The sequence below is a fragment of the Bos indicus x Bos taurus genome, chromosome 22, assembly GCF_003369695.1.
Source record: "Bos indicus x Bos taurus breed Angus x Brahman F1 hybrid chromosome 22, Bos_hybrid_MaternalHap_v2.0, whole genome shotgun sequence".
NCBI lineage: Eukaryota > Metazoa > Chordata > Mammalia > Artiodactyla > Bovidae > Bos > Bos indicus x Bos taurus.
In genome coordinates this window covers 31,524,720-31,550,339 of record NC_040097.1, presented here as the reverse complement: position 1 = coordinate 31,550,339, position 25,620 = coordinate 31,524,720, and the positions used below count along the sequence as shown (strand labels likewise).

Below are 25,620 nucleotides of genomic sequence, written 5' to 3'. Positions count from 1 at the left end.
CACATCTTTGCTCTGATATTATATCAGAGTGTATAATGTCATCGTGATCATGAGATAAACCCAGATTGAGGGCGATTTCTCCACAATAAGTGACTAATACTCACAGAAGTGTCCAGGCCATCAAAGACACCGAGGAACTAACAGAGATAGGAGGAGGCTAAACAAGAGGAAAAACAAACTCTGCTGTGGATGCCTGGATGGGAATTTGTTGGTGATAAGAATATTTGTGGGGAAACTGGTGCAACTTTTCAAAAAAAAGTGTCCTGTTCAGTTAACAGAATTGTACCAGTGACTAGTTTTCTTGTTTTAATAATTATACTGTGTTTATATAAGATGTTAACATTCGGCGAAGCTGAGTGAGGGGTATTTGGGAACTCTGTACCATTTTTGAAACTCTGAAAATTAAAATGAAACATTGAAATTTCATTTCAGACTTCAAAAAAGACCTTGCAAATCTCCATTGTACCTCTGCAAATGAGTTAATCAAATTTTCAGCAAATCTTTGTTTGATGAAAGTGCACTTGCAGCAATTTAGTTGAAGAAGAAAAAAGTCCCTTTCAAATGAAGGCATTTCAAAGTTATTTTTGGCACACACAGAATCCTTACCTTGTTGGAAACTTATTACCGGCCTGCAAATTGGCTTACTTTGATGCCAAAGGCAGATGCTTTGGAGTGGAATATCAACTTGAAAAGTGCCTGTACCAGAATGATGCAGATACATGCGTGTATGCAGTATATCATCATCCCAGTTTAAGTATCCCTTTTTATAAGCTGAGGATTTAGATAAATGTGTGTAATTGAAGAGCTTGCTGGTACTGTGAGAATCCCACTTGGGTCTGCATTACTCACTCTGGTGATAATGTAGTTTCTCTTAAGGTTAAGTAAGCAGACTTACTAAATGTGCCATGCTTTGAGAAGTCAGTTGTTACTACTTACACGTCTTTTTTACTTTGATAGAGAAACAGGAAACCAAGGGCATTCCTGAAGGACTTAGACTTGACTTCCTAAGAATTTTGTCCTAATTCCCTAGCCCTCGATATTTAAAAATACAGGCAATGTAATACAGAATGTCAGAGTGTGCTTTTTTCATATCTGTAGTATGGTGGTGACTCTAGGGTGGGATATGTTGAAGTAGTTGGGATATTTGAGGTTAAGAGGAAAGGTGAAGGGTTAGGGGGCACATGTGATCTAGTGAAGAATTAGAAGAGAATCAAATCACTTCGTATGGAAGGGGGCATCCCTGAAGTGCCCTTCAGGCCGAATCAGAGACCTGTTTTCAGTCTTTTGTAGCAGTTTTCGGTACTACTGACTACTTCATGAAATCTTTCTCCTGCTCTTTTTAGTGGTTATACCATTCTCCTTTGTTTTCCTCAGTTTTACTGGCTCCAGTTGAGTTCCCTTTCTTAAGGTTCTTTGGGTGGGCCGTGTAGGTTAGTGGAAAGAACAGAAATAAACTTGGAGTAAACTGCTCCAACCTATTGGCTGTTGGACCTTTGGGCTTTGGTTTCACCAAAAACATCAAAAAGTTGTGAGAGTTATGAGTTAGATATGTAAAAACTCAACACAGTGCCTTGTCATAGGAAGCATTTCATCATGTGTTTTCTTCCTTCACCTCTGACAAACTGGGAGCTGTTCTCTCTGGGATAGATAGTTCTATTCATTGAGAATGTGTCATGTCCTAGGCTTTTTGCTTAGTCTTGGCAGTATGAAAGATGAGTTATACGAAGTTCTCAGTTCAGAAGCCCAGAGAGACAGTTCACCATTAGAATACAATGTTATGTTACATGCTGATGCAGCATCTGCTCCCTACACCACATTGTACAGAGAATGCTGTTGGGAACAAATGATTACTTTGAAGCAAGTTTGGAACTTAGAGCATAAAATGTAAACCCGCTGCAGACATGTACAGAGCAACAGATAATATTGTACAGATATACAGATACTATAAAGGAGAACATTAAGTGGTAGAGGTATATTGTGTTTTGGGAACCCTGAAAATGTGACCACAAACTGTTGTTGCCAGGAGAAATTGGGAAAGCAGTGGCATATGAGTTGGGTCTTAAAATAGGTATGACGTTTGCAGATGAAGTGTGAGGTTCGTTCAGCAGATAAACAAATCCAGCCATTGGTTTTGGTGTCCCTGGAGTTCCTGGAACCAGTCCCCCTCAGATACTGAGGGATGACTGTATTGACATTTAAGTTTCTGTTTTTATCCTCCAAATTATTTCCTAGAATTCTGAGAAATGTTTCATCCATGAGTAGCAAATATGACCCCATTTAATTCAAAGATTATATGTGAAATCCCATCGTTAACCTGTTCACTGTCCTAGCACAACAAAATCATGTATATTGAGTTGAAGGACTTCTCCAACCCAGTGCTTGTGTCTCTAACCAATAACTGCAGGTAGTTTCAGAATCTTCACCTTCATTCACATCTAATTTTTCAGCCATTTGAAATGGTTGAAACCTAAAATAAAGACCATGATTAACCTCAAGTGCCCAGAGTATAGAGTATAAGATGTTGTTAGTTGTCAGAGTTGGAATTGTGTAGAAACCATCAGATGGTCTTCCCTCAAGCATCTGTTTGGTGATTAAACAGACTGGTCTTGTGGTGTATTATACTCAGAAGTTGCTTTACATTTTACTTCGTGTCTTTCCCCTAGAAAAGCCTCTGCATATTAAAATAATGTTACTTAAAATCTTGAGCAACTGATATGTTCCTGAACAAACGTGTGATAGCTGTTTAGAATTACCAAAGACATCATGTTTAATCATTGTAACTGATCTATCTTAAAACGGGTATGTATATTTCGCTGCTGCTATGCAGTATAGAACTTTATCTAATAAAACTTTCATAAATTATTTGAGAAGAGTGATAGTTACAACTTAATTTTTAAAAAGCCCCACAGTATCGATATATGAAAAGCTCTTAGGATTCTTCTTTCTGAATCCTACCCTCTTATAATCCCAAGCAATTAGAATGATGAATTATATTTATGTTTTTGACAGATTTAATATCAAAAAATTATATCTTTTGATAAAATTTTGGTGGGCCAAGGGCTGTTTTTCTGCTGGGCTGCCTCCCTTTGTTTGTAAATATTTCTATTCCTTTATATTATATTCTTGAATAAACCAGTGATTCTGACCTGGGACTGATTTTGCCACTCAGGAAATATTTGGCAGTGTCTGTCAAAACTTGAGGGTGGAAGTGCTACTGGTGTGTGGTGGGTAGTGGCCAGGGATGCTGCTAAACATCTACAATGCATCAGGACAGCTCCCACAGCAAAGAGTTAGGAGCTCTCTAGCATATCACCAATGCTGTGGCTGGGAAACCCTGCAGCCGACACCCTTACAAAGTGATGATAGGCTTTAAGAAAGTTTTGATTACCAATGATTTAGGAAGCCCATTATAATTTGACCATGAACTAGCTTGTTTGTTAGAACTGTTATTTTCTAGTATGTATGTTTTTGTTTTAAGATTAGATTTGAAGAAGTTCTTAAGATTACGTTAATTTAGTCCAACCCTCTAATTTCACAGGTGAGGAAACCAAGACCCGAAGAGGGCAAGTTTGTTAGACCTTGATTTATTTAAATTATCTAAGTAGCCTTTTCTCCCCTCTCTGAAGAATTACTAATTTTTCTGTGTGCTTTATAAGTGCCCAGTTTTGTGGCGTGAACTGTAATTTCAAAATGGTTAAACGCGTTTTAAATGGGATCTCTGACAGCTGTAAGGTAATTGCAGAGCAGATTGATTGCTTTAGTATAGAGTTGCTTGGAGAAAGACTTGATTCATCATCAAGTTTACTTGCATCTGAAGATACAGTTTGCTAAGAGATTTGTAGTGTCTGTGATCCCTCTGAAAATCATTGACATGATTTACAAAGTAATTTCGGGTATCTTTTGGGGGTGGTGGGGAGAGGTCATTATCAGAGTCACTAAACCAGCAGTATAGTTTGTACAGTGTACTTCACGCAGACTTGCCTGTACCTTAAGAACAGTTGTTTTTATTAACTACTGAATACAAGTATCTGAGCCATAGAGATTGCTTACTTACTCTGTTCTAATCTCTCTTATCAGTGAGGAAACTGAAGTTTGGAGAGAGTGTGTAATTCATCCAAAGTCATGGAGTTAGATTCCAAAATAAATGCAGAAAGCAGAGGAGAGAACCAAGGCATCTCACCTGCTAAGTCCTAGGATGCAACTTGTGTGACAGGGACCAGTCCAGAAAACACACTGGACCCTCAACAGACATCTGGGCCAGTGAAATCTAATGCATTATATTTTACCAACTCTTTGGAAAATAAACATTTCTGTACCTGGAATGCATAGTGCCCTGCCTCTGCATATAGTTGACATCAGTTTAATGAATTTGGAAACATAAGCCAGAATGCCAAAGATGAAACCAGGATAAGAGACAACACAGGGACTGTTAAAATTTCTCTCTGCTCCTTTACCCAGTTGGGCTTTAGGAAGCGGAGATGCTTGCCCAGAGAGTCAGGCTTTGGTACCTACATGGACTTCCTTCCTTAGTGAGGCAGGCAAGGGGAGGTGTGTGTCCACCACTCCTGTAATCACAGTACCAACAACTTCTGTGATTCCTACACTGCCTCAGGTGTTGTAGCCACCTTGAAACACTGCTCAGGCCAAATGCTCAGCCAGCAAAAGAGCCTTCTCAGTCTTAACACTGAAGTCTTTTATGGTAGAATAAAATTTGTGTTGAAATAAGGAATGGCAGGTGTCAAAAAGAGATGCAGTTAGCCATCTTCAGAAAAGGTCCATTTTGAAAACAGTTTAGGAAACATTTCTCCATACGTTTCAACTATTCCATTCTTTGTCAGTGGACTTACTTTTTGTGAGAGATCTAAAGGACGTATTTATGGGACATTTACTTTAGGTATTTGAAGGACCATGATGAAATTCAGTTGTTTCAGGCACCACCTGGGTGAGGAAATGGAAGTAAGCCAGATTTATAGTCTGTGGTTAAAATACTTTTAAGCCTCCTTCTTGGAAGTTTTTCTTGTGCTTGATAAGTTTAAAATTTGCAGATCTTAGGGTTTTTTGATCAGAGGATCTCTTGCACTGTTTAAAATTATTATGGACCCAAGTACCTTTTGTTCTGTTGGTAATACCTGTAGCTACTTTCTGTATCAGGTAAAACTGAGCAATGTTTAGAACACAAGAATTTGCCACATTCGCTCTCAAAGTGGTGATGTCACTTGCCATTTAAGCTGAAAAACGAAATGGAGATGATGATTATGGAAAATAGTTTGGGTGTTGTAGACCCTCCGCAAGGGGTCTTGAATACCCCAGGAGTCTCTGGACCACAGCTTAAGAACAGCTGGACCAGAATCTCTCTCCATTGCTGCCAGCTTGGTTTATAAAATAGGGATTTTGTTCTCAAGAATTGTAACCACTTGTAGCTCCTCCTACTTTCTGAATATATGTTCCTGAGTTACAGAAAAGTTAGTAATGCGAACAGTTTTTGTTCCGCAAGTGTGTTTTCAGAGCGTAAGAGACATTTGAATATTCACAATGACAATTTTGAATCTGTAGTAGAACATTTAAGATTCTGCTATAAAGGATGCTTACGTTAGTTCTTTTGGAGCCAGTTTCCAGCCAAGTCGTATCTGGTGAATTTGTGCAGTACCATGTATATTGGGGGGCTTCCCTTGTAGTCAGTAAAGAGTCTGCCTGCAATACATGAGACCTGGATTTGATTCCTGGGTGGGGGAGATCCCCTGGAGAAGGAAATGGCAACCCACTCCAGTATTCTTGCCTGGAGAATCCCATGGACAGAGGAGCCTGGCAGGCTATATCTATGGGGTTGCAAGAGTCTGACACGACTGAGAGATTAAGCACATGCACACACATCTGCAAAACCCAAATTCTGTCTGAAATAATGCAGAAAAACTGACAGCTAACTCAATGAGGATCCTCAGTTCTGCTCTTGCTGCCAGACAGTGTGATTAACTTAGGGTCAGCTACATGAAGGATATCTGTTGCTAGAACCATTTCCTTGGAACAAGGCTTACCAGCTTCTTTCACTTGTATATCTTTCCCTTGGCCTCAAAGCTGAGCAACTTTGGTAGATGCAACTCCAGCTGGGGAGATAGTGCTTTGAAATGTATCTGTTACTTTTAAGGTGGTTTATCAGTATTTTGGATACTAGAGAATTTCAGAAAAACATCTGCTTCACTGACTACGCTAAAGCCTTTGACTGTGTAGATCACAACGAACTGGGGGAAATTCTTAAAGAGATGGGAATACCAGATCACCTTATTTGCCTCCTGTGAAACCTGTATGCAAGTGAAGAAGCGACAGTGAGAACCAGACATAGAGCAATGGACTGGTTCCAAATCCGGAAAGGAGCACAGCAAGGCTGTGTATTATTTAACTTACATGCAGAGAACATCATGCAAAATGCCAGGCTGGATGAAGCACAAGCTGGAATCAAGATTGCCAGGAGAAATATCAATAACTTTAGATATGCAGATGACACCACCCTTATGGCAGAAAGCAAAGAGGAATTAAGGAGCCTCTTGATGAAGGTGAAAGAGGAGAGTGAAAAAGCTAGCTTAAATCCCAGCATTCAAAAAATGAAGATCATGGTACCCAGTCGCATCACCTCATGGCAAATAGATGGGGGAAAAGTGAAAACAGTGACAGACTGGGCTCCAAAATCACTGCAGATGGTGACTGCAGCCATGAAATTAAAAGTCGCTTGCTCTTTGGAAGAAAAGCTGTGACCAACCTAGACAGCATATTAAAAAGCAGAGATATCACTTTGCCGACAAAGGTTGGTATAGTCAAAGCTATGGTTTTTCTCCAGTAGTCATGCACAGATGTGAGAGCTGGACAGTAAAGAAGGCTGAACGCCAAAGAATTGATGCCTTTGAACCGTGGTGTTGGAGAAGACTCTTGAGAGTTCCTTGGACAGCAAGGAGATCAAGCCAGTCAATCCTGAAGAAAATCAACCCTGAATATTCATTGGGAGGACAGATGCTAAAGCTGAAACTCCAATACTTTGGCCACTTGATGCAAAGAGCCGGCTCATTGGGAAATACCCAGATGATGGGAAAGATTGAAGGCAGGAAGAGAAGGCAACAACAGAGAATGAAATGGTTGGATGGCATCACCAAATGGACATGAGTTTGAGCAAACTCCGGGAAGTGAGGAGATGATGAAGGACAGGGAAGCCTGGCATGCTTCAGTCCATGGGGTCACAAAGAGTCGGACACAACCCAGCAACTGAACAACAATCGGTATTTTGTAGAATGTCTACATGTTCTGTGTACATGAACTATGACAAGAGCTAAGTGAACTTGACCTCCTTTAATCTTAAGCCCTGTTAAGTTAGGTATGGCCCCATTCCCACTTAGAGAATTTACCCAGGCTCAATAGCAGAGTCTGGATAAAGTCCAGAGCCTGTCCTAACTCAAAGTCTGCACTCTGCCTATCATCTGTTAAAGCGAGGATGGAGAAGTTGCTGAGATAAAGGGAATGGCTTGTTTTTTTTGTTTGTTTGTTTTTTAACCTGATAGTTGGAGTCCAGTTTGAAGGGGAAATTTTTGTTTCCTTATGCAGAGCAGAATGGTTCTCCTGAGTCAAGGAGAAGAACTCAAACCCCTAAGAACTCAAACCTCCAATGGCTCATTCTAGAAGATAAGCCAGAGGATTTGAGAAACTTCATGAAGATGAGTATTTACTTGAGGGGGGGGGAACTCTTCAGGAGAGAAAAGAACAGCAAGAAGAGATACTATTTGGGGAGCAGAGAGAATTTAATAACACCATGCAGTGTATGCTCCTAGCAGTGAAGGTCCCAAGGTCACAAACATTCCGCACTACTTTGTGGAGTAGCCTGCCTCTGTGCCGAGAGCAACTCTAGGGAAGGCCAAGAGTATTCCTCTTTCCAAAACAAAGCCAGCTAGGTCTGAGTAGTGGTGAAGTGAAGTGAAGTCGCTCAGTCGTGTCCAACTCTTGCGACCCCATGGACTGTAGCCTATCAGGCTCCTCCGTCCATGGGATTTTCCAGGCAAGAGTGCTGGAGTGGATTGCCATTCCCTTCTCCATAATGGCCTGGGCCTAAACCAGCAAGCTGAACTGGCACCCTAGTCACTGGGACTAACAACTGCATAACAACGTCTGATGTTTCTTCCATCAGGGGAGAGTTTGGTTGGAGTACTGTGTGGTTTCATCTTTCTATAACTGAACAGATGTGTTTTCATTTGTCTGTTGGTCTGTCAAGATAATCAATCCTTTAAAATAGTGGCAAAGAACGTGCTTACATAGAAACTCCTTTGAAATTTACTGAACTAGATCATCTGCCATATTTTCTCATCTGTCTGTCTTCATTGGGCTAGATTGGCTCACATGGGTGATTCTTAGTAATAACTGTACTGTAGCAGTGCCTCAAATACAAAAATGTACAGAAATTTTTATGGGATTAAAACCCTTTATTTAAAAACTCTCAGCCTAGTTTGGTATACCTGAAAGACTACCAGACTAATGGTCCTTGATCTGGTTGTAAGTCCTCTTTCTCTTTTTTTTAACTCTGGATACTAGTGATTGTGTAACATACCTGTTAGTGTTGTCGCAGATAAGCAGTAGTTAGTTGTTGGATTTTGGTGGTTTTTTTTTTTTTTTTTTTTTTTTTAAGAATGATAGGTAAAGGGGAAGGAGGCCTAAAGTAGTCTGATTACCTCAAATCTGTTTTATCTGTGCATGTTAGATTTTAAAAGGAGTCTTGTATCCCCTTTTAAGATTTTGTGGTCATTGATGTTGGAGCCAGAATCCTGACTTCTGTGTTCTGCTCACAGCATTTCTCCTCTGCTTTATCTTTGGTCTTTAAAATATAATGGGTCAGGAGTGGGTGGGTAAAATGGACAGAAAACAAGTTGTTCTTGTAGGACCTCTTTTCTGTTTTGCTGTGAAAGCCAGGAGCCGTGTAGTGTGTGGTTGACAGTGTTGGGACAGACAAACTATGAATCTTAAATCGCCTTAAAAGGTAAATACAGGCATTAGCCCATGTGAAAATGGATTGTATCCCACAAATACATTTGCTGTTTGGTTGCTTTAATTTGGAATACATATTGTATGCACACAAGTCCAGACTTATTGAACCTCATTATGGCTTTATCAAGGTACTCCGCAAAGGAAAAAAGTTTATAAAGCATTTTAACGCATTTGGCCCACCCAGTTCCTTGAGGTTACATTTACTGTTCCCATTTCATTTTCAAAATGTTGTAGTCGGAAATAGATATGCAGAGTACTTTGCTTTGTTCCCAGCTGGTGTGTGTGTGTGTGTGCGCGCGCGCTCATGTATGTATTGTGGGCATCAGTAATAGAAAAATTCAGTCATTGTTGAGCGGGAGGAATGCACCCTAGTTAGCCCAGTGCACACGTGTAGACTCTTTTGAGTGTAGGGACAGGAAAATGGGTCATGTGGAGAAGTCTCCTTTTAATTACAGTCATGATGTGATTTGTCATAAAGAATTGTCGGCTCTCCTGATAGTGTTAGCTAAATGGACAGGCATTTTCAGAGTAGTTAGATCTTAAAATTGCTAATTCTTCAACGAACAGATTGCCAAGGCAAGGAAGGGTTGGCTGGGGGCGTAAAGGCGATGTTCAGAAAACTTAAGAGCAATGTAAGTTAACTTGGAGAAGACATTTTGTAAGTTGCAGAGTAGTTTTTTTTTTTTTTTAGTGAATAAGTTGATTGTCTGATTCCAGAGCTTTTGAGGTATTTTAGTTGAAAATCCCATAGGTGAGTCCCGTAGGTGAGCCAGAACACAAGTGATGGTTTAGGAAGAGCTGGCCATCATGAAACAAAAGAAACCATGTGTTACTGCTCTTTGTTGCCTGAGCTAAAGAAGTAGTTGTCTCTTTTCTCTGGTTGTGGGAGCTGAGATACAGAAAACCACAGAAGTGACCTCAGATCCCCGAGCACACAGTGGAAAGGGAAAGGGCTGTGTGGGGGAAATGTAAGGTTTGCCCATGTTCCCCAAAGTGCCATGAGTGCACCCATTTAAGCAGTCCAGGAAGATGGCTTGGTTTTTTTGGTTTTTGCTCTCATTTGTGTTCGTGTGGGCTCAAATAGACAAGATTTCTTGATGATGTCTATTTGAAATTTCACAGCAGATTTTCTTTTGTAAACTATTGTAAAAACAACAATAAACAAAATTTTTGAGAAAACTAAAAATTTTGTTATTGACAGAATATAGTGTTGAAGACTAAGATAGGAAAAAGCTTTCGTTGCTAAATGTACTTTTACAAAGGAAACCAGGCCCCCTGTTATATTTTAGCATTTCTGGTCGGGCTGTGTAGCATTTTTATTGTTTGTTTTATTATTTTTAGTTGATGGGCTTTGAGGCTTAGACACTAAAAGCAATAAACCACGTTCATTGACCTGAGGTTTCCCCTATATTGTGAAGGCTGTTGATTGCTTGTTTAAGATTTGTTTCTTGGGAAACTTAGGTAATTTTGGAGAATCCAGACTCTCAGCTCCATATTGAAGAACTGACTTCCCTACAACATGCGCATTAAACAAGCTATTTATGGTGTGTTGTGTAACATTTAAAAGACCGCATTGGGCAGTGTAAATCTGTGAGAAGTAACTATTTCTCACTGATCAACAGTATTAAATACTGTGATAAGGGTTCATTCTTTATGGGAAATGTTCCGTAGACATCGGAAAACATTCTCACCAGCTTCTCTCCCCCTGCCCTTTTCCCTTAAGGATAACCAAGTAGTCTCCGCTTGCTCCAGTGAGGACAGTGGGGTTAGCAAGTGTGCTGGAATTCTTGTGCGGGTGTCTGTCGAAATCGTAGCCTGGATTGACCTGGGTCTTTCATTCCTAGCACCCTGTGCCCCCTCCCCACCCCACACACGCGCATGTGCACACACAACACATGGGTGGTGGAGGGAGGGACATTGTGAAGTTACTTTCGTAAGAGGAGTTTTTGAATAATGGTTCATTTGGGTCTGTGTTGAAACCCCCAGGTCAGCCATTTACTATAAGCCTTAGACAGGGGTCTTGATCTTCCTGATCTAGAGGACACTGTGCTGACTCTGGTCTCACGGTGTGCCTGTCCTGGGATGGCTGGGAGGTGGCTCTGCTCCTGCCGCTTCACAGGCAGTTTATAGCGTTGAACTGGGAGAGCCCGGCAGGGTGGGAATGGGGTGCATGTGGCTCTTAGTGGAGCTGGCACATTCCCAACCCTCATGCCATTGGAGCGTGCTGGCCTAGAAATGCGGGGACGGATGGCAGGAACTGCCAAGGCAGATCTGGCAGGGTGGCACCTTTGGAGGGCCTCCCACTGATGACCCTTTGTTGTTTCTTCATCTTCTCCAAAAGTTACGCATTTTGTTCAGTGACACTGCACCATTTCAAAATGAATTAGATGCATTTTCCTACCTCACCATGTTCCCTGATCCGAGAAAGACTGTGGAATTTGTTGGGGGAACTAGTTTGAAAAAACTGCTCTAATAATTAAAATGATTGTCAACTTGTTGGTGAGGGTTTTTTGTGGGCAAGGGGCAAGTGGTGATGGAAGAGTTACTGGGTTGTTGCTTGAGGACATTGAGAATGTACTTCTGAAACAACACAGGCGCCTTTAGCAGACACACTATATTTCTTGGTAATCTGATCTCAGTTAGCCTTGCTGCTGCTGCTAAGTCGCTTCAGTCATGTCCGACTCTGTGCGACCCCATGGACTGCAGCCTACCAGGCTCCTCCATCCATGGGATTTTCCAGGCAAGAGTACTAGAGTAGGGTGCCATTGCCTTCTCCAAGTTAGCCTTGGGTCCTTTTCATTTGTGAAGTTTCGGTTTGGTTACACATTAGAGGGGAGGAACATTTATTTCACCATTCTGGTCAGACGTTCATTTCCTTAGGAGCACGTGAGGACATCCTATGGTTTTGTGTGCGTGCGCGTGTAGGTTGTGCCCTTTAGGTACCGGCTTGTGGCAGCTGCACTGAAGCACTCTGAGGGGTTGCTTGCCGCGGTGTTAGAGCGTGGTCGTCCGTGGGAGGAGCGCGAGGCGGCCCGGACCTGCTGCCTGTGCACACTGTGCCTTTGGCCTGGGTGAGCCGCCTGAGCGGCCCCCAGGGCTCCATCATGGAGCAGCACGTCCCGATGCTGGCGAGCTGCTCTCAGTCGCACCAGGCACTTGTGTAAAGGGCTGTTTGTGAAACAAGGGTGACTTCCTTTCATCTCTGCCTATTCCTAGCTCTCTGTTCTGGCAGTTCCAGCTGCTTACCAACCTAGGCACCACTTCTGATGTCTATGGTTTCAGGATCTCTCCTCTGATTTCTCATTTCCATATTCTGTCCATAACTCCCCAGTACCTAGCATCCCTCCCCTGTCTCAGAAGACTGTGCCTCTGCCAGTGCTTTGCTTGCTTATGTGCTTTCTCTCCTTTGGCCCATGGCTGACATTGCTGTCTTGCCTGCCTTCCGCCTTTCTCCCTCTACAGTATACATGACTTCAGCCTCCCTTTCCTATGGAAATCTGCTCCGACCATGCTGACCCCTCTCTGTAGTGGCAGGACCATCTTTACCTCACCACGACATTTCTCCAAAAAAACTCTTACTGGCCACCTCTAGGTTATTCCTCTGACATCCTGTCACCCCTTCATTTTTGTAACCCCAGTCTCATGCGGCTTGCTCTCCTAAAAGTCAGCAGTGACCTCCTGATCACCAGAGCTTGGGCTTTTTTCTCAGTCCTTACCTTACTTTGTCTTTCTCTGCAGTGTTTGTTTATTCTTCATTCAACCAGGAGGTAATTTTACTGGGTACCTGGTACTGTGCTGAATGCCATAGTGACAAAGATGATTAAGATGCAGTCGTGCCATTCAGGAGTGTACATTTGATTGGTAGTTACATAATGGTGTGGTAAGTAGCCTTGTAGAACTTTATAGGATGTGCCTGGAGTGAGACAGGGCCCCCGTAACTCAGATTGGGCAGGCCTGCTGGGCGAGCCTAGGGGTTCTTTGGGGCAAGGGTTTGGGGTGCCATTGAGTGTCTGTTGAAGGTGGTCTTGGACTGCTGTCCCACTGTCCTCTCTCGTCATTCTGTGTCGTGAAGTATACATACGAGCTTAATTGAAATTCTCCATCAAGGTAGCTTTTTGTTATATACTTAGTTAAACTCTGATTAAGTTATTTCATCTTGAGTATTGGTTAGTGTAAGACAGTTGTGTTTTGTTTTTTTACTCTGATTTAAGCTGCCTGGTAATCCCTGTAGACAGCTGATCTGATCTGTTTGTGTCCCTGGTGAATACTTGTGAAATGACTTGTAGTGGTGATTATCTTCTCTCTTACGTATTAACAGATACACTTCCTCTTTGAAGGAGTAGGATAGGCTGCTGCTGCCTTTGTTAAGTGTCTGACTTTTTGCGACCCTGTGGATTGTAGTAGCCTGCCAGGCTCCTCTGTCCATGGGATTTCCCAGGCAAGAATAGTGAAGTGGATTGCCGTCCCCTTCTCCAGAGGATCTTCCTAACCAGGGCTCGAACCCGGGTCTCCTGCATTGCAGACAGATTCTTTACTGTCTGAGCCACCAAGGAAGCAAACCTATGAAAAAGAAAGTTCCCTTTCGCAGGAAAGGGCAGGGCCTTAACTGAAGCGCCGCCTCCCTTTGCCCCCCGCACTGCACATCTGTGTTTGAGCCCCTGCTCAGTGGCAGGTGAGGCTGTTGCTGGTTGTGAGCCAGCCTGAGGTGACTGTGCCTGTGACTGGGTTTCATTGTGTGCCGTCCATCGCCAAGGCCTGTGTTTGCTGGAGACCATAGGAGACTTGCCCTGGGGTTGATCCTTTGTTCATCAGTTTCCTGCAAAGCCGCAACTGTGGAACCAGCTCCGAGACGCTCAGACAAAAGCCAGGGACTCCCCCGAGCAGGTGGCCTTGATGAAGTTGTGGGGTAGGCAGCAGTCCCCTCTCCATCCTCTATTTCTTCTCAGCCACATCACACCCTCTCCCAAGAGGTATTTCAGACAGTGTGTCCTGTTCCTAGCAGCTTTTTTTTTTTTTTTAATAAAATGGCATGATTATTTTTAAAAGAAACTTGTTTTTCCTAGGTTTGTTTTTGATTTTTTTCCTTCCATTTCCGTTCCTCTACCACTGGCTCTTTCATGGATGAGCCAGGGCTCATCTGTCCAGTTACTTTTCTTTGGCCAGTGCCTCCATGGTGGGGAGCAGAGCAGGATATAGGGTCTGAGGGGGGTTGTTACATGGTGGCCGGCAGTTGCTTCACCTCATTAGTGACCCTAATGTAGATACACACATCCTTCCTCAGGCTTCCGTTGTGGCTCAGCTGGTATAAAGAATCCGCCTGCAAAGTGGGAGACCTGGTTCTATCCTGGGTTGGGAGGATGCCCTGGAGAAGGGAAAGGCTACCCACTCCGGTATTCTGGCCTGGAGAATTCCATGGACTGTGTAGTCCATGGGGTCACAAAGAGTCGGACATGACTGACTGACTTTCACCTTCACACCTTATACTTGGGAGAGTTTATTATATTGTAAATGTCAATCTAGATGCTAATGTCTTTGAAAATTAATATTGTGTGCTAAGCTTTCCTTTCTCCCTTTGCTGTTTGGGTCTGAATGGTCATGCATTGTGAGAAACATTTGGCACCATTTAGACTTTGTAAACAATAGTGCTAAAAACCAGTGTCAGTTGGAGACTGGCGCACACATAATGGTTGATGGCACAATGAATGTATCACTTTTCTAAGATTTTTTTTTATAGTGATTTTCAGTGTTCACCCCCTTGGGAGCTCGCATGAACCACAGTTACCTTCTATTGCTCTGTGTTGTTGGTGGTGCCAATCACAGAACTGCAGGGGACCAGACCAAGTCGGAATAATTAGATTGAGGAGTGAATGTCACACTTCTAATTTCATTCTCTTTTCGAGGGATTACCAGTGTCCATTTAATAAAATGAGATTAACCCTCTGCAGCAGCAGTATTTGAAAGCTGTCAGTCAGTATAATCTTGACAACTCAAAAGAAGTAGTGCTCTCAGCACTCTTAGAAGCAGTCGTGTTTTATTGGCTGAAAGTCTTGACTGCACAGGGATGTGTGTATTTGAGCACATGTGTCTATGTTGTTAAAGGTATACAGAGAGTGGATTTGAAAGAAGAAAAGGTCTATGGACTTAACCATGCTACCTAGAAATGATAATGTAGAAATAACACCATATAATTGAGTTTTGAGTTGCCAGATGCCGGTAATAAAATGCCTAAACATTATGAGACCAAAATTTTAAAATCAGAGAAATATTTATAAAGCAAATAATGAGGCATCTTTTCTTGAATGTTGTAGAAAACCTCGGATCAATTCCCAGCTGGTGGCACAGCAAGTGGCCCAGCAGTATGCCACTCCACCACCCCCTAAAAAGGAGAAGAAGGAGAAAGTTGAAAAACAAGACAAAGAGAAACCTGAGAAAGATAAAGAAATTAGTCCTAGTGTCACCAAGAAAAATACCAACAAGAAAACAAAGTAAGTTCTTGAGTAACTCAGTACAGTACTGTGTTATTTTGCAGGCAAATCAAAGATATCTTTTAAATGCCTCTTTTTCTATCTCCCCATTTAGACCAAAGTCTGATATTCTGAAAGATCCTCCTAGCGAAGTGAACAGTATACAGTCTGCAAATGCTACAACAAAGACCAGTGAAACGAATCACACCTCAAGGTATTTGAAACTAGACTGAAATACATCACTGCCCAGATTCAGCTGCTCATACTCGAGTCGGGGGTGGTTTTGTGTCTGTGGGTTTGTAGGCTAAGGGTGGGATGAAGAGTTGGGGTGGGACTGTTAACTTTCAAAATACATGCACATATATATGAGCTATTTTTTTAATCACTGAGACCAAAACAGGAGAAAGATAAATTGATTTTAATTTCACAGTGGTCCAAAGCTTTGCTCACTGATCATGGTTTCCATTCTTGCTAAGCTTTTCAGCAGATCTGGTAGTAAGCATTGGTGTGTGCTGGCGGTTTAGATTCATTGCCACAGTGTCATGAAGTGTGTGTGTGTCAGAGAGAGATTCATTGCCACAGTGCCATGAAGTGTGAGTGTGTGACATTGGAACCGAGGTCCTTTGCACCCATACCTGATTTAACAGGCTCTTCTGTGCGTGTTGCTTTCAGGCCCCGGCTGAAAAACGTGGACAGGAGCACCGCACAGCAGTTGGCAGTGACTGTGGGCAACGTCACCGTCATTATCACAGACTTTAAGGAAAAGACTCGCTCCTCCTCGACATCCTCATCCACAGTGACCTCCAGTGCAGGGTCAGAACAGCAGAACCAGAGCAGCTCGGGGTCGGAGAGCACAGACAAGGGTTCCTCCCGCTCCTCCACGCCAAAGGGCGACATGTCAGCAGTAAATGATGAGTCTTTCTGAAGTTGCACATGGAATTGTGAAAACTATGAATCAGGGTATGAAATTCACGTCCTCCACCTGCCCATGCTGCTTGCACCCCCTGGGAAATCTTCTGTGGACATCGACCTCTTAGTGATGCTGCCAGGATAATTTCTGCTTGCCATGGGCATCTGGCCACCAAGGAATTTCGCACCCTGACGATTACTCTTGACACTTTTATGTATTCCATTGTTTTATATGATTTTCCTAACAATCATTTATAATTGGATGTGCTCCTGAATCTACTTTTTATAAAAAAAAAAAAAAATCTGCTGTGCACAATTTTCCACGTACATTACAACTGGTTTTTTGTTTTTGTTTTGTTGGGGGAGGGCAGGGCGGGAGGGGGAGGGCGCTTTTATTTATTGTGTTCACAGACTCCATCCTTTCAGCATATCCTTTTACGTTTAGTTCTTTCTTCCAGTTATACTATGTACTATCAGTTTTGATATAACTATATATATATAAATATAAAATTATATATAAAAGGTTATTTGAAACCAATCCATGGCAACGCTGGTGCTTGATACACTGTGAAGTGAATACAACATTGAACAGTTACAGATCTGGGACAGTCCCTTCTATGAAAGTGCTGAAAGTAAATTAAAATCAGTCTCACATGAAGTATGTTCCAACCCACGTGGGAACTTGACTCTCTCATCTGTCTAAAGAGTACTGGATGATACGAAAATATATATTTTTTAAACAATGTGATCTCAAATTTAAAGACTGCTCCAGATAGCCTGCATTTGTGGTGGAATGACTGACAAATCACAAGTGGTTTAGTTGGGAGGGCTTTGATCATTCGAAAGTAACTAAACTAGCTCCAGAATGCCAAGTATTCGTGTAAATTACGGTTACATGTTCACTTTGCTCTTCTTGCATAAGCACTCATGAAAATACGGTATTCTGTCACTCGAATTCCATCCATATTCCAGACCTCTACTCATGTCTGAGGTGAATCGATAAATTGTCTCAGTTTTAGGATTCAAACTGTCTAACTTGTACTTGTGGTCCATACAAGAAGCAAATCCCTGTTTCCACTTTGCACACGGTGTTTCGTTTAATCGAACTTTATTTGCCTCACAGCCCCTTGTTTCCCTTACCATTCAGTGAGAATTCTTTTCCTTTCTTAAAGTCTAGTGTTGTTGTTTGACTGAACAGAGGTTATCAACCAACACATCCAGTCCCGACATGAAGCTTTCAGTCCCATGATGTGTCTCAGTTCCCTGCTGTGGGAAGGAATGCAAGTGCTGAAGAAATGGTTGGAGGGCTGGCAGCTAGAGTTGCAGGGAAAGCTCCTTCTTCCTGTGAGCCTGTGAGCTTTTACTTCCTCAACACAAAGACAGCTTGAGTAAACTCTTTTTTAAAAAGATTCTTTTCACTCTTTTTTTTTTTTAGATGCCTTGCAAAAATAAAAATCGTGTAAAAGACCACTAATATGAACCCACCCCTCCTCATTTAAAAAAAAATGTTCTGTTTTGCTTTGTTTGGATTTAGGATCTCTCTTCTGTCTGACTCTTACATTCATATTCGCAGAGTTGGTAGACTTGAGAGTCATTTCAAGCATGGGAACTTGATGTCACCTTCCTTTATTCGACCTGGGAGGGCAGCAGAGTAGTGATGAAACTCCGCATTTTGGTGTGAAAAACCTGGTTTGCTTAAGAATAGAAGTAACTTCTGTGTATGGAGGCAACGAGTTAAAAGAAAAATTAACAGCTTGATTTGAGTAGCCAACAGGAAAGGCTCCTTTCACGTTTACATTAAAACTATTCTGTAGTCACTGATGTACCATCATTTAAATTCTGTTCTCAAAGGTGTAGATGATAAAGCAGTGCCATTCGTTGCTGTGGCCTATTCGCAAATGCACGGACAATGTTCCCCCTCTTTTTAAAAATACTGCTTGTATCTGGGATGCAAGCTATACTTAACCTTTTTAAATACATTTTTAAAGTATTTATTAATGAACCAAAGGAAATCAGATGCTTTCTGTAAGCATCAGAATATAGAATACATAGTGATTTGACTATGAATTTTAAATCCACATTTTAATATTAGTGGGGTATTGCAAAGACATTCCTTCTAAAGTTTTAATATTCCTTTTATTAAGGGTCTCAGGGAGGGTAAATTAGTCAGCCATATTTATTTTCCAGAGATGTAAGGAATTGCTAAGTTTTTTAATTAACTTTTTAAAAAAATTTAAATGCCACCAAACTCATGTGGGTTGCACTGCTTTTGGAACCAGTAATGTTGGTATGCACTTTGTTCAGAAACACTGTACTTTTGCAAAATTAGTTTCATGTAAAGTGATTGGACCCCTAGACTAGTGGAAAAAGCTGATTCACCAGCTACTCAGAGGCTGCTAATTCATTGCCAATGTCTCGGTTTTTCAGTTCTGCCTCCGTGATAAATTTAAGGATAAAGAATAGGGAGGGGTGAAGGAAGGGAGGGCTGCTTTAGAACAGGTGAGATGATACTGCCAGTTTGGTAGAAACTGCAGCAGCTCGCGGTGGGAGCACTCTCAGCAATCAGGTGTTTTTGGGCCCGTCCTTTAGCTGCTCTTGTGTGTTGTGTTACGATAGTGAGATGATAGGTACTTTAGACTTTTAATTTCCGAAATGGATGACATCCCTCAGGCATGTATTCTGGAAATGGAATTCCTGTAACTTCCCGCTTTTGCAGTTTACCCTACAATTAGTAGGCAGCGTGTAAAAACACTAGTGTAGATGATAAAAGATATATATTGAAAGAGGACCAGAAATACTTGGTATTCGGCGGCACAGTAAGCAGGTTATAAAAGCAAAACAAAAGCACAGTGTTAATGCTTGCAAGTTTCCATTTGTTTTAATACCACACAATCTTTCACACTCGAGCGTGTGCACGCGCACACAGGGCTTACCCAACCTGCTCTGCTTGAGTCATGCAGTTCAAAAAAAGGCAAAAAAAGGTAAAGACATCCTGATACCCTCAAAATATTTTCAATCAAAATCCTTCAATTTTAATCTGGACATTGAAAACATTGGCAGAAGCTTCTGTGAGTTTAGTTCCACTAAGATGTTTCACCTGCCTTATCAAGACCATTCTCAGTCTACTTTTTTAAGCTACCGTATCTTAAATTATTGAAAATTTATTAATTGCTGATATATAATAACCTTTGCTTGTATGTAACCGAAAATGGTTTAAGAGCCAACATTTAGAGTATGACAATGGAGCTGAACAGTTTTTAATGCGCAAGCAGTTCTGTTCTTGTGTATGACTTGTAACCTTAATTTACTGTGTAAAGATGGTTACATTATTTCCTTAGCTTTGTTTGTTGGAGACAAATAGAGAATGCTTGTTAAGTATGTCAAAACATAATCTTATCTTGTGAATTTTTGTTAATGTATTATACGAGCTATATTTTTCATTTGCCCAGAAAGACAGCTTGTATAACGCTTTTGGAAGTTTCTGCTCTGTAATGTCTTTAGAGCTGACAGTCTGTTAGGTTTGTTTTTTTCTTCATGCTAAAGTGTCGGTGGTTTTGTGAACTGGTCAGAAATTCACAGGTCTTAAATGTTTGGGGGAAATTTATATTGGACACTGCTCTTTGTCTAGCAAATAAAAGATGTTAATATATTCCTGTTACTGGCATGTGCACGACTATGTTATTAGAAGCCACTTTATCGTTTTCCTGCTTTAAATAGAAATGTCTATTTATGAATTCTGCTTGTAGTTTTTTCACAAATAAAATAGTAAAATTTACATTGAAATCTTTATTTTTGTCTGTGTAGACATTAGCAAGTAGGTTACTTTTTGTACTCAGATTTTTCACTTAGGTAGTATTTCAGGAGAGCTTGAGTTTATCAGATGCTGAAGTTGATTTGGGCATTTCAGGACATGGCTCAGAGCTGCAGCAGAAAATATAATGGGACACAAGGACGCCTGAATTTTGGAAGAAAGCAAACGAGTGTCTCTAAAGGAGTCCTTTGAGGTAGGCAGTGGTGATTTAATGAAGGAAGTGAAGATGATGCGTAACTGGTTTATTCAGTGCCTGACTGAAGAACCCTGGAAAGAACCCATTTCTGGCCAACTGCAGGTAGGTTAACTGTGACTCTCATGGTAAAGGAAATCGTGTCATACCTAATAGCTGCACAAAGCCGGCATCTTGCCCAGTGCTAGGGAGGTAGTCACTTCCAAAGAATGTGGAAACCACTTAGGACACTTCTAAGATTCACCCAATTACTCTTAGTCTGCACTTGAACTAGCAAATGGGAAGAGTGTAAATGGTGCAGGATCGTAATATGAAAATTGATTTGTCCTGGTAAAAGAAAGCAAACTTCATCCTTTTTTGTCTTCCAGTACTGAGTCATACATAACCCGAGTCTGGCTCTTCAAGAGTCTTGGAAAGAATCTGGACGGATTGAAGAATAGGGTTAGTGACTCTCATGTTTCCCAGCGTCCTCAGGCAATGGGCTGGCTGTACCCTGACTCTCAGCTTTCCTTGGTACCTGAGGAATCTTTTTGAGGGTCCCCACACTGGCACTACCCTTTGGGGAAGCTAGAGGCTGCCTCCCATAATAGATGAAGGCATACAGCTGAAGGCTGGTCCCTACCATGGAAGTGCAGGGATGTCTTTTAGTGAATTCCTTCAAGTTGTGAAGATGAGAAGGAAGGTGAAGTCTTCTTTCCCGTGTCTTTAGTTAAACGCCAGTCTTGATAACGCATGTCTAGACACCCCTACTGAGGAATACCATGGCCGATGTATTAACATCACCATGACAGGAAGCTCTTGCTGAGTTAATCTTGGTTGAGGGTAGGATGATGTCTTCAGCTGAAAAGTTCAGCATTCATTGTCCGGTAACATGGAAACTGGCCAGCCCCTTCCCCAGAGCAGTGAGGAGAAGGAAAGAGCTGTCAGTGAGGCCCTGCATCTCTTTCATCCGTGACCTCCCAGCAGTTCTGTAGAGCTCCTCTGAAACTTTAACATCATAGCAAGGAAAGCTTCGGAGCCACTGGTGTGTTAGGTGTAAAAATTCTTGATCAAAGTCTTGCTTGCTAATCATCAAGAGAAGCCAGGTTCTAATCTGGCCACCCTTATTGGTGCTTGTCAGGAAACGTCAGTCTTCATCTGGCAGCCTGAGCTCTGTTTACACAGAGTAGATATGAACCACTGAATACTGTGAGGAAAGGCTCTGATTTTTCTAGGAAAGATCATTGGCCTTGTCTGGAGAGAGAAAGGGACTGAAGTCTGGAGTGAAAGCTGTTGTGTTCTGCCTGGTCACCCTGCCTTCTCTCCGGGCGTTACCTGCAAGGCTAGGGTGGAAGCCTGCTGTGGGGCATCCAGTGCCTAGTTCTGCACCTGGTGTGGTTCTGAAAAATTCCAAGTAGGACTGGCTGGTATGTGGAGAAAGGGCACAGACTGAGTGGCCATTCCTGCAGGTGTTTTTAATCTAGATTATGGAGAAGGAAATGGCAACCCACTCCAGCGTTCTTGCCTGGAGAATCCCAGGGACGGGAGAGCCTGGTGGGCTGCCGTCTGTGGGGTCACACAGAGTCGGACACGACTGAAGTGACTTAGCAGCAGCAGCAGCACACGCACCTGGTCTCCCTGCCTCGCTCGTGCCAGGCATCACAAATCGATCACAGTATTCTTCTGCTGAATTCAGACTCAGAAATCTCAACACGGCTCTCCAGGCATCCCACGTCCGTGGGAGGTAAATGCCTTTGCCCTTCCTGCCCTGGATCAGACCTACCTGAGGCAATCGGGGAACCATACAAGGCCATTTTTAATCAGCTTTTCTGCTGTGGAACACTTCCTGGAGCCGTAGGAATTCCAAGTAGAAGGCAGCTGAGAGGCTTGAAGGAGTCAGGGAAGAAGAGAACGAAATATCCAACACACCAGTTCTCAATAGCTCAGCACAGGACAAGAGGAGGAGGCCCATGGTGGACACTGTCACTTTAAATGCCCGACGCCACAGTGCTGCCATGTAGGCCGGACCAGAACTTGCCCAGGCTGCTGCACCGGTTCTGCTGACCTCCGAGACTCAGATGACAGGGCAGAACACCAAGCGGATGTGATGCTTGGAAAGAACAGGACAAACTTTGGGAGTCAGAACTGGGTGAGACTCCCACCTCCACCTGACTGGGTGACCTTGGGCAAGTCAGCCTCCCTGAGCTCATTGTCCTCACCTCTGAAGCAAACTGCTCCTGCCACGTTCCCTGCTCCCAAGTGGCCCATTTGTTGCTAATATTCTAACATGTTTCTAGTAAGGGAGAGCAAAAAATTTCCTGCGTGTTCATTCTGCTGCTTCGCTGATGTTAATACTGGGAATGAATGAGAAGCATTTTGTTTTGTTTTGTGATTGTCTTATCTTGTTTTTAAATATTCCCTTATCTATCTAATCTGTCTGCCACTTCCCACCGTGGAGGCCACACTTGAAACCACAGCAGCTTTGCAAGGGCATTGCTGCTTTCACTTTCAGGTTCCAATTAGTCACAGAGATAGGGCCATCCAAAGCTGTAAAGCAGGCCCACCGCAGAAGAGGGAAAGTCCTGGCGCTCGTAACTGTAACTGGAAAATCTTCCCGGAGTGTCTGCGTGCCAGCATCGTGGTCATGGCAGGGGGCCGGCTCCCCACCCTGTGGGTTTGTCCTCTGTCACTTTCCGGGAGGATTTAACAGCGTGCTCCGCTGTCAGCTGCGCTCTTGAATCCTCTGTCATCTTAGTGACACTCCTGCTTAAGTGAGTCATTCTTGACTCCCTGGACACCAGAAGCCTTTCTTCCTGACAGCAGGTGAGATGCTGGCAGCCTCTCAACGTGACCATCCACTTCAGTGCCTGTGAAAATCCCCACCGCCCTGCGACCCGGACATCTGAAGATTTTGCTTAATAGAGTCGGCTGCCGCTTGAGGGAGGTGTGCCCGACTGGCTGGGGAGCCCAGCATGAGAACCGCTCTGCCTGCGCCAGGGACCTTCCATGGCTGCTGCCTGGGAAAGGCTGGTGTGGCTGGAGGGCACGAGGGGAGGAGGCAGGCCACTCGGCATGCCTGAGGAGCGAAATACACAAGACAAAATTGTGGAAACATGGAGAGGGGGCATGAAATGCTACTTCAACGTGAATTTCAACAATAGAACACAGGATCTCAAAGAAATTTCAGTTCTCAGTGTGCTCTGCTGCCTTGATGAGTGCTTCTGTTGAAAAGTTCCAGGAAGCCTGCTATTTTCCTCCCCTTCAACTGCACGAAGCCTAGTTTGAAGAGAGGACGGAGGAGATGGTAAACAGGTATCTGACAAGGTGTGGGCTCCAAGGCCCTACTGCAGGCGTTTGCTCGTCTCTGGCGGTCGGCAGATAGAGCCAGGGGCCTTCTCTCACAGATGCCCCTGGGCACCTCTAGAAAGCCTGCCCCTCAACCACGTGATGGCCTGCCCATAACCCGCTTCTGTTCTTAGCCCATGTCTCCCGCCATGAAGCCATGCCCTCACAAAGCCCAGCACTGACTCTGCTGCTGTTTGATAGTAAAGGCCATGGTTCCAGGACAGAGACTAGCTATATCCTCACCCCTCTTAACCCACTCCTCCCCACGTGGAGGGTTCTGGCTTCAACTTACAATTCCCTTGGAGAATAGGCTCTCCCAGTCCAGGGCCACTAGCTCTGCTTCTTGCGTCCCAAGAAGCATCAGGCCCTGTGGGATGAGCCGAGATGGTGGCCAGCCTCTGCCCCTGTTGAAAGACTTAACATTTTATTTCCTGACTCTGTTTGGATGGCTGGCTGCAGCATGTGTACCTTCACTTCTGGCCACTCTTAACTCTTTGCCCAAAAGGAGTCTACCCAGGAAATGACAGTCTGATCTGGTGTCCACTAAACCATTGCTGTGGACCGCACACAAGCAGAACTGTCCTTACATCTTGACAGCCTTCGCCCAGTGTCACAAAGGGCACAGCCAGCCTCAGCCCAGGTCTGTCTGGTCAGAAGGGCCATATGTGAATTTAAGAACAGTGACATCGCCCGGTCACCCAGTAGAGACTCTTTAACATCCTTGAGTGATGGAAGGGAGGCAAACATCCTTTAGCTCTGCCTGATTCCTCAAGCTTCCAGCTTGGGACTTGAATGTGATGGCTGCAACTCAGTCATCTCTGCCTATCAGATCACCCTAAGGATGGAAGCTACACAGTAAGGATAATAAGAGTTGAAAGATAGCAGTCTGGATGCCCTGTGCAGCTCCTGCCATCACAGGTGAGACAGAAACTTCTCTTTTATTTAAGCCATTGTGTATTAGGATTCTCCAGAGGGAAAGAACCAATAGGAGATTAACAGGGGACCCTTAAACAACATGGGAGGGTTAGTTGTTCAGTCACTCAGTTGTGTCCGACTCTGCAACCCCATGGACTGTAGCATGCCAGGCTCCTCTGTCCTCTACTATCTTCCAGAGTTTGCTCAAATTTATGTCCATTCAGTCGGTGACACTATCTAATCATCTCATCCTCTGCTGCCCCCTTCTCCAAAAATCCAAGTGTAACTCACAGTCAGCCCTGTGTATTAATATCTGTGGTTCTGCATCTGCGGATTCAACCAATCGGAGATTCAACTAACTACAAATCGTGTAGTGTTGTATTGATAGTATTTTTTGAAAAAAATCTGAGTGTAAGTGAACTACCTGAGTAGTTCAAGTGTATCTGAGTAGTTCAAGCTGTGTTGTTCAAGAGTCAGCTACAGATAGAGATATACAAGGTTTCCAAGCATGGCTATAAAGAACTGAATTCTGGGAAGCCCACAGTGGAGTTTTGGCGAGCAGGGAAGCTCACTGGCACAGGTGATGGTGGGGAAGGGGCCAAGCCTGTACTGCACACCTCCAGTGCTTGCTAGGAAAATGAGTCCTCTCCGGCTTCCTCGAGGCTGAGGAATGCCATGTGGTATGCATTACCCACCAAGTAATAGGCCATTTACCTTCCCCAAGGCTGGGGGCAAACGGACCTAATTGGTGCAGCCCCTGGAATATTGTATGTCTCTCATTGTGGTCCCAGGACTTGAGACCCTCTTACTTTTGCAACCAGGACAACATGTGGCAAACATGGTGGTCTTCGGTCTCAACGGAAAAAGCAACAAAACCACATTTTAGATGGTGTGTGGAGGGGAGGGGTTTGAAGTGGTTTCTGGTTAATCCTAGCTGCATCAGGCCATCTGAGAGGTTGGCTAGAGCTGGGGGCTGCTAGAATGAGGAAACG

At 43.3% G+C, this 25,620-nt stretch overlaps 1 protein-coding gene across 1 annotated transcript in view; it reads left to right on the top strand.

The window, feature by feature from the left end:
- RYBP (RING1 and YY1 binding protein) overlaps positions 1 to 20,160 on the top strand; it is a 73,343-nt gene extending 53,183 nt beyond the window's left edge. The window contains exons 3-5 of the mRNA XM_027522253.1: positions 15,321 to 15,497; positions 15,592 to 15,690; positions 16,149 to 20,160. Of these exons, the coding sequence (XP_027378054.1) occupies positions 15,321 to 15,497; positions 15,592 to 15,690; positions 16,149 to 16,401 (529 nt within the window). The 3' untranslated portion in view covers positions 16,402 to 20,160. The remainder of the gene's footprint in view (positions 1 to 15,320; positions 15,498 to 15,591; positions 15,691 to 16,148) is intronic.
- Positions 20,161 to 25,620: the final 5,460 nt, after the last annotated feature.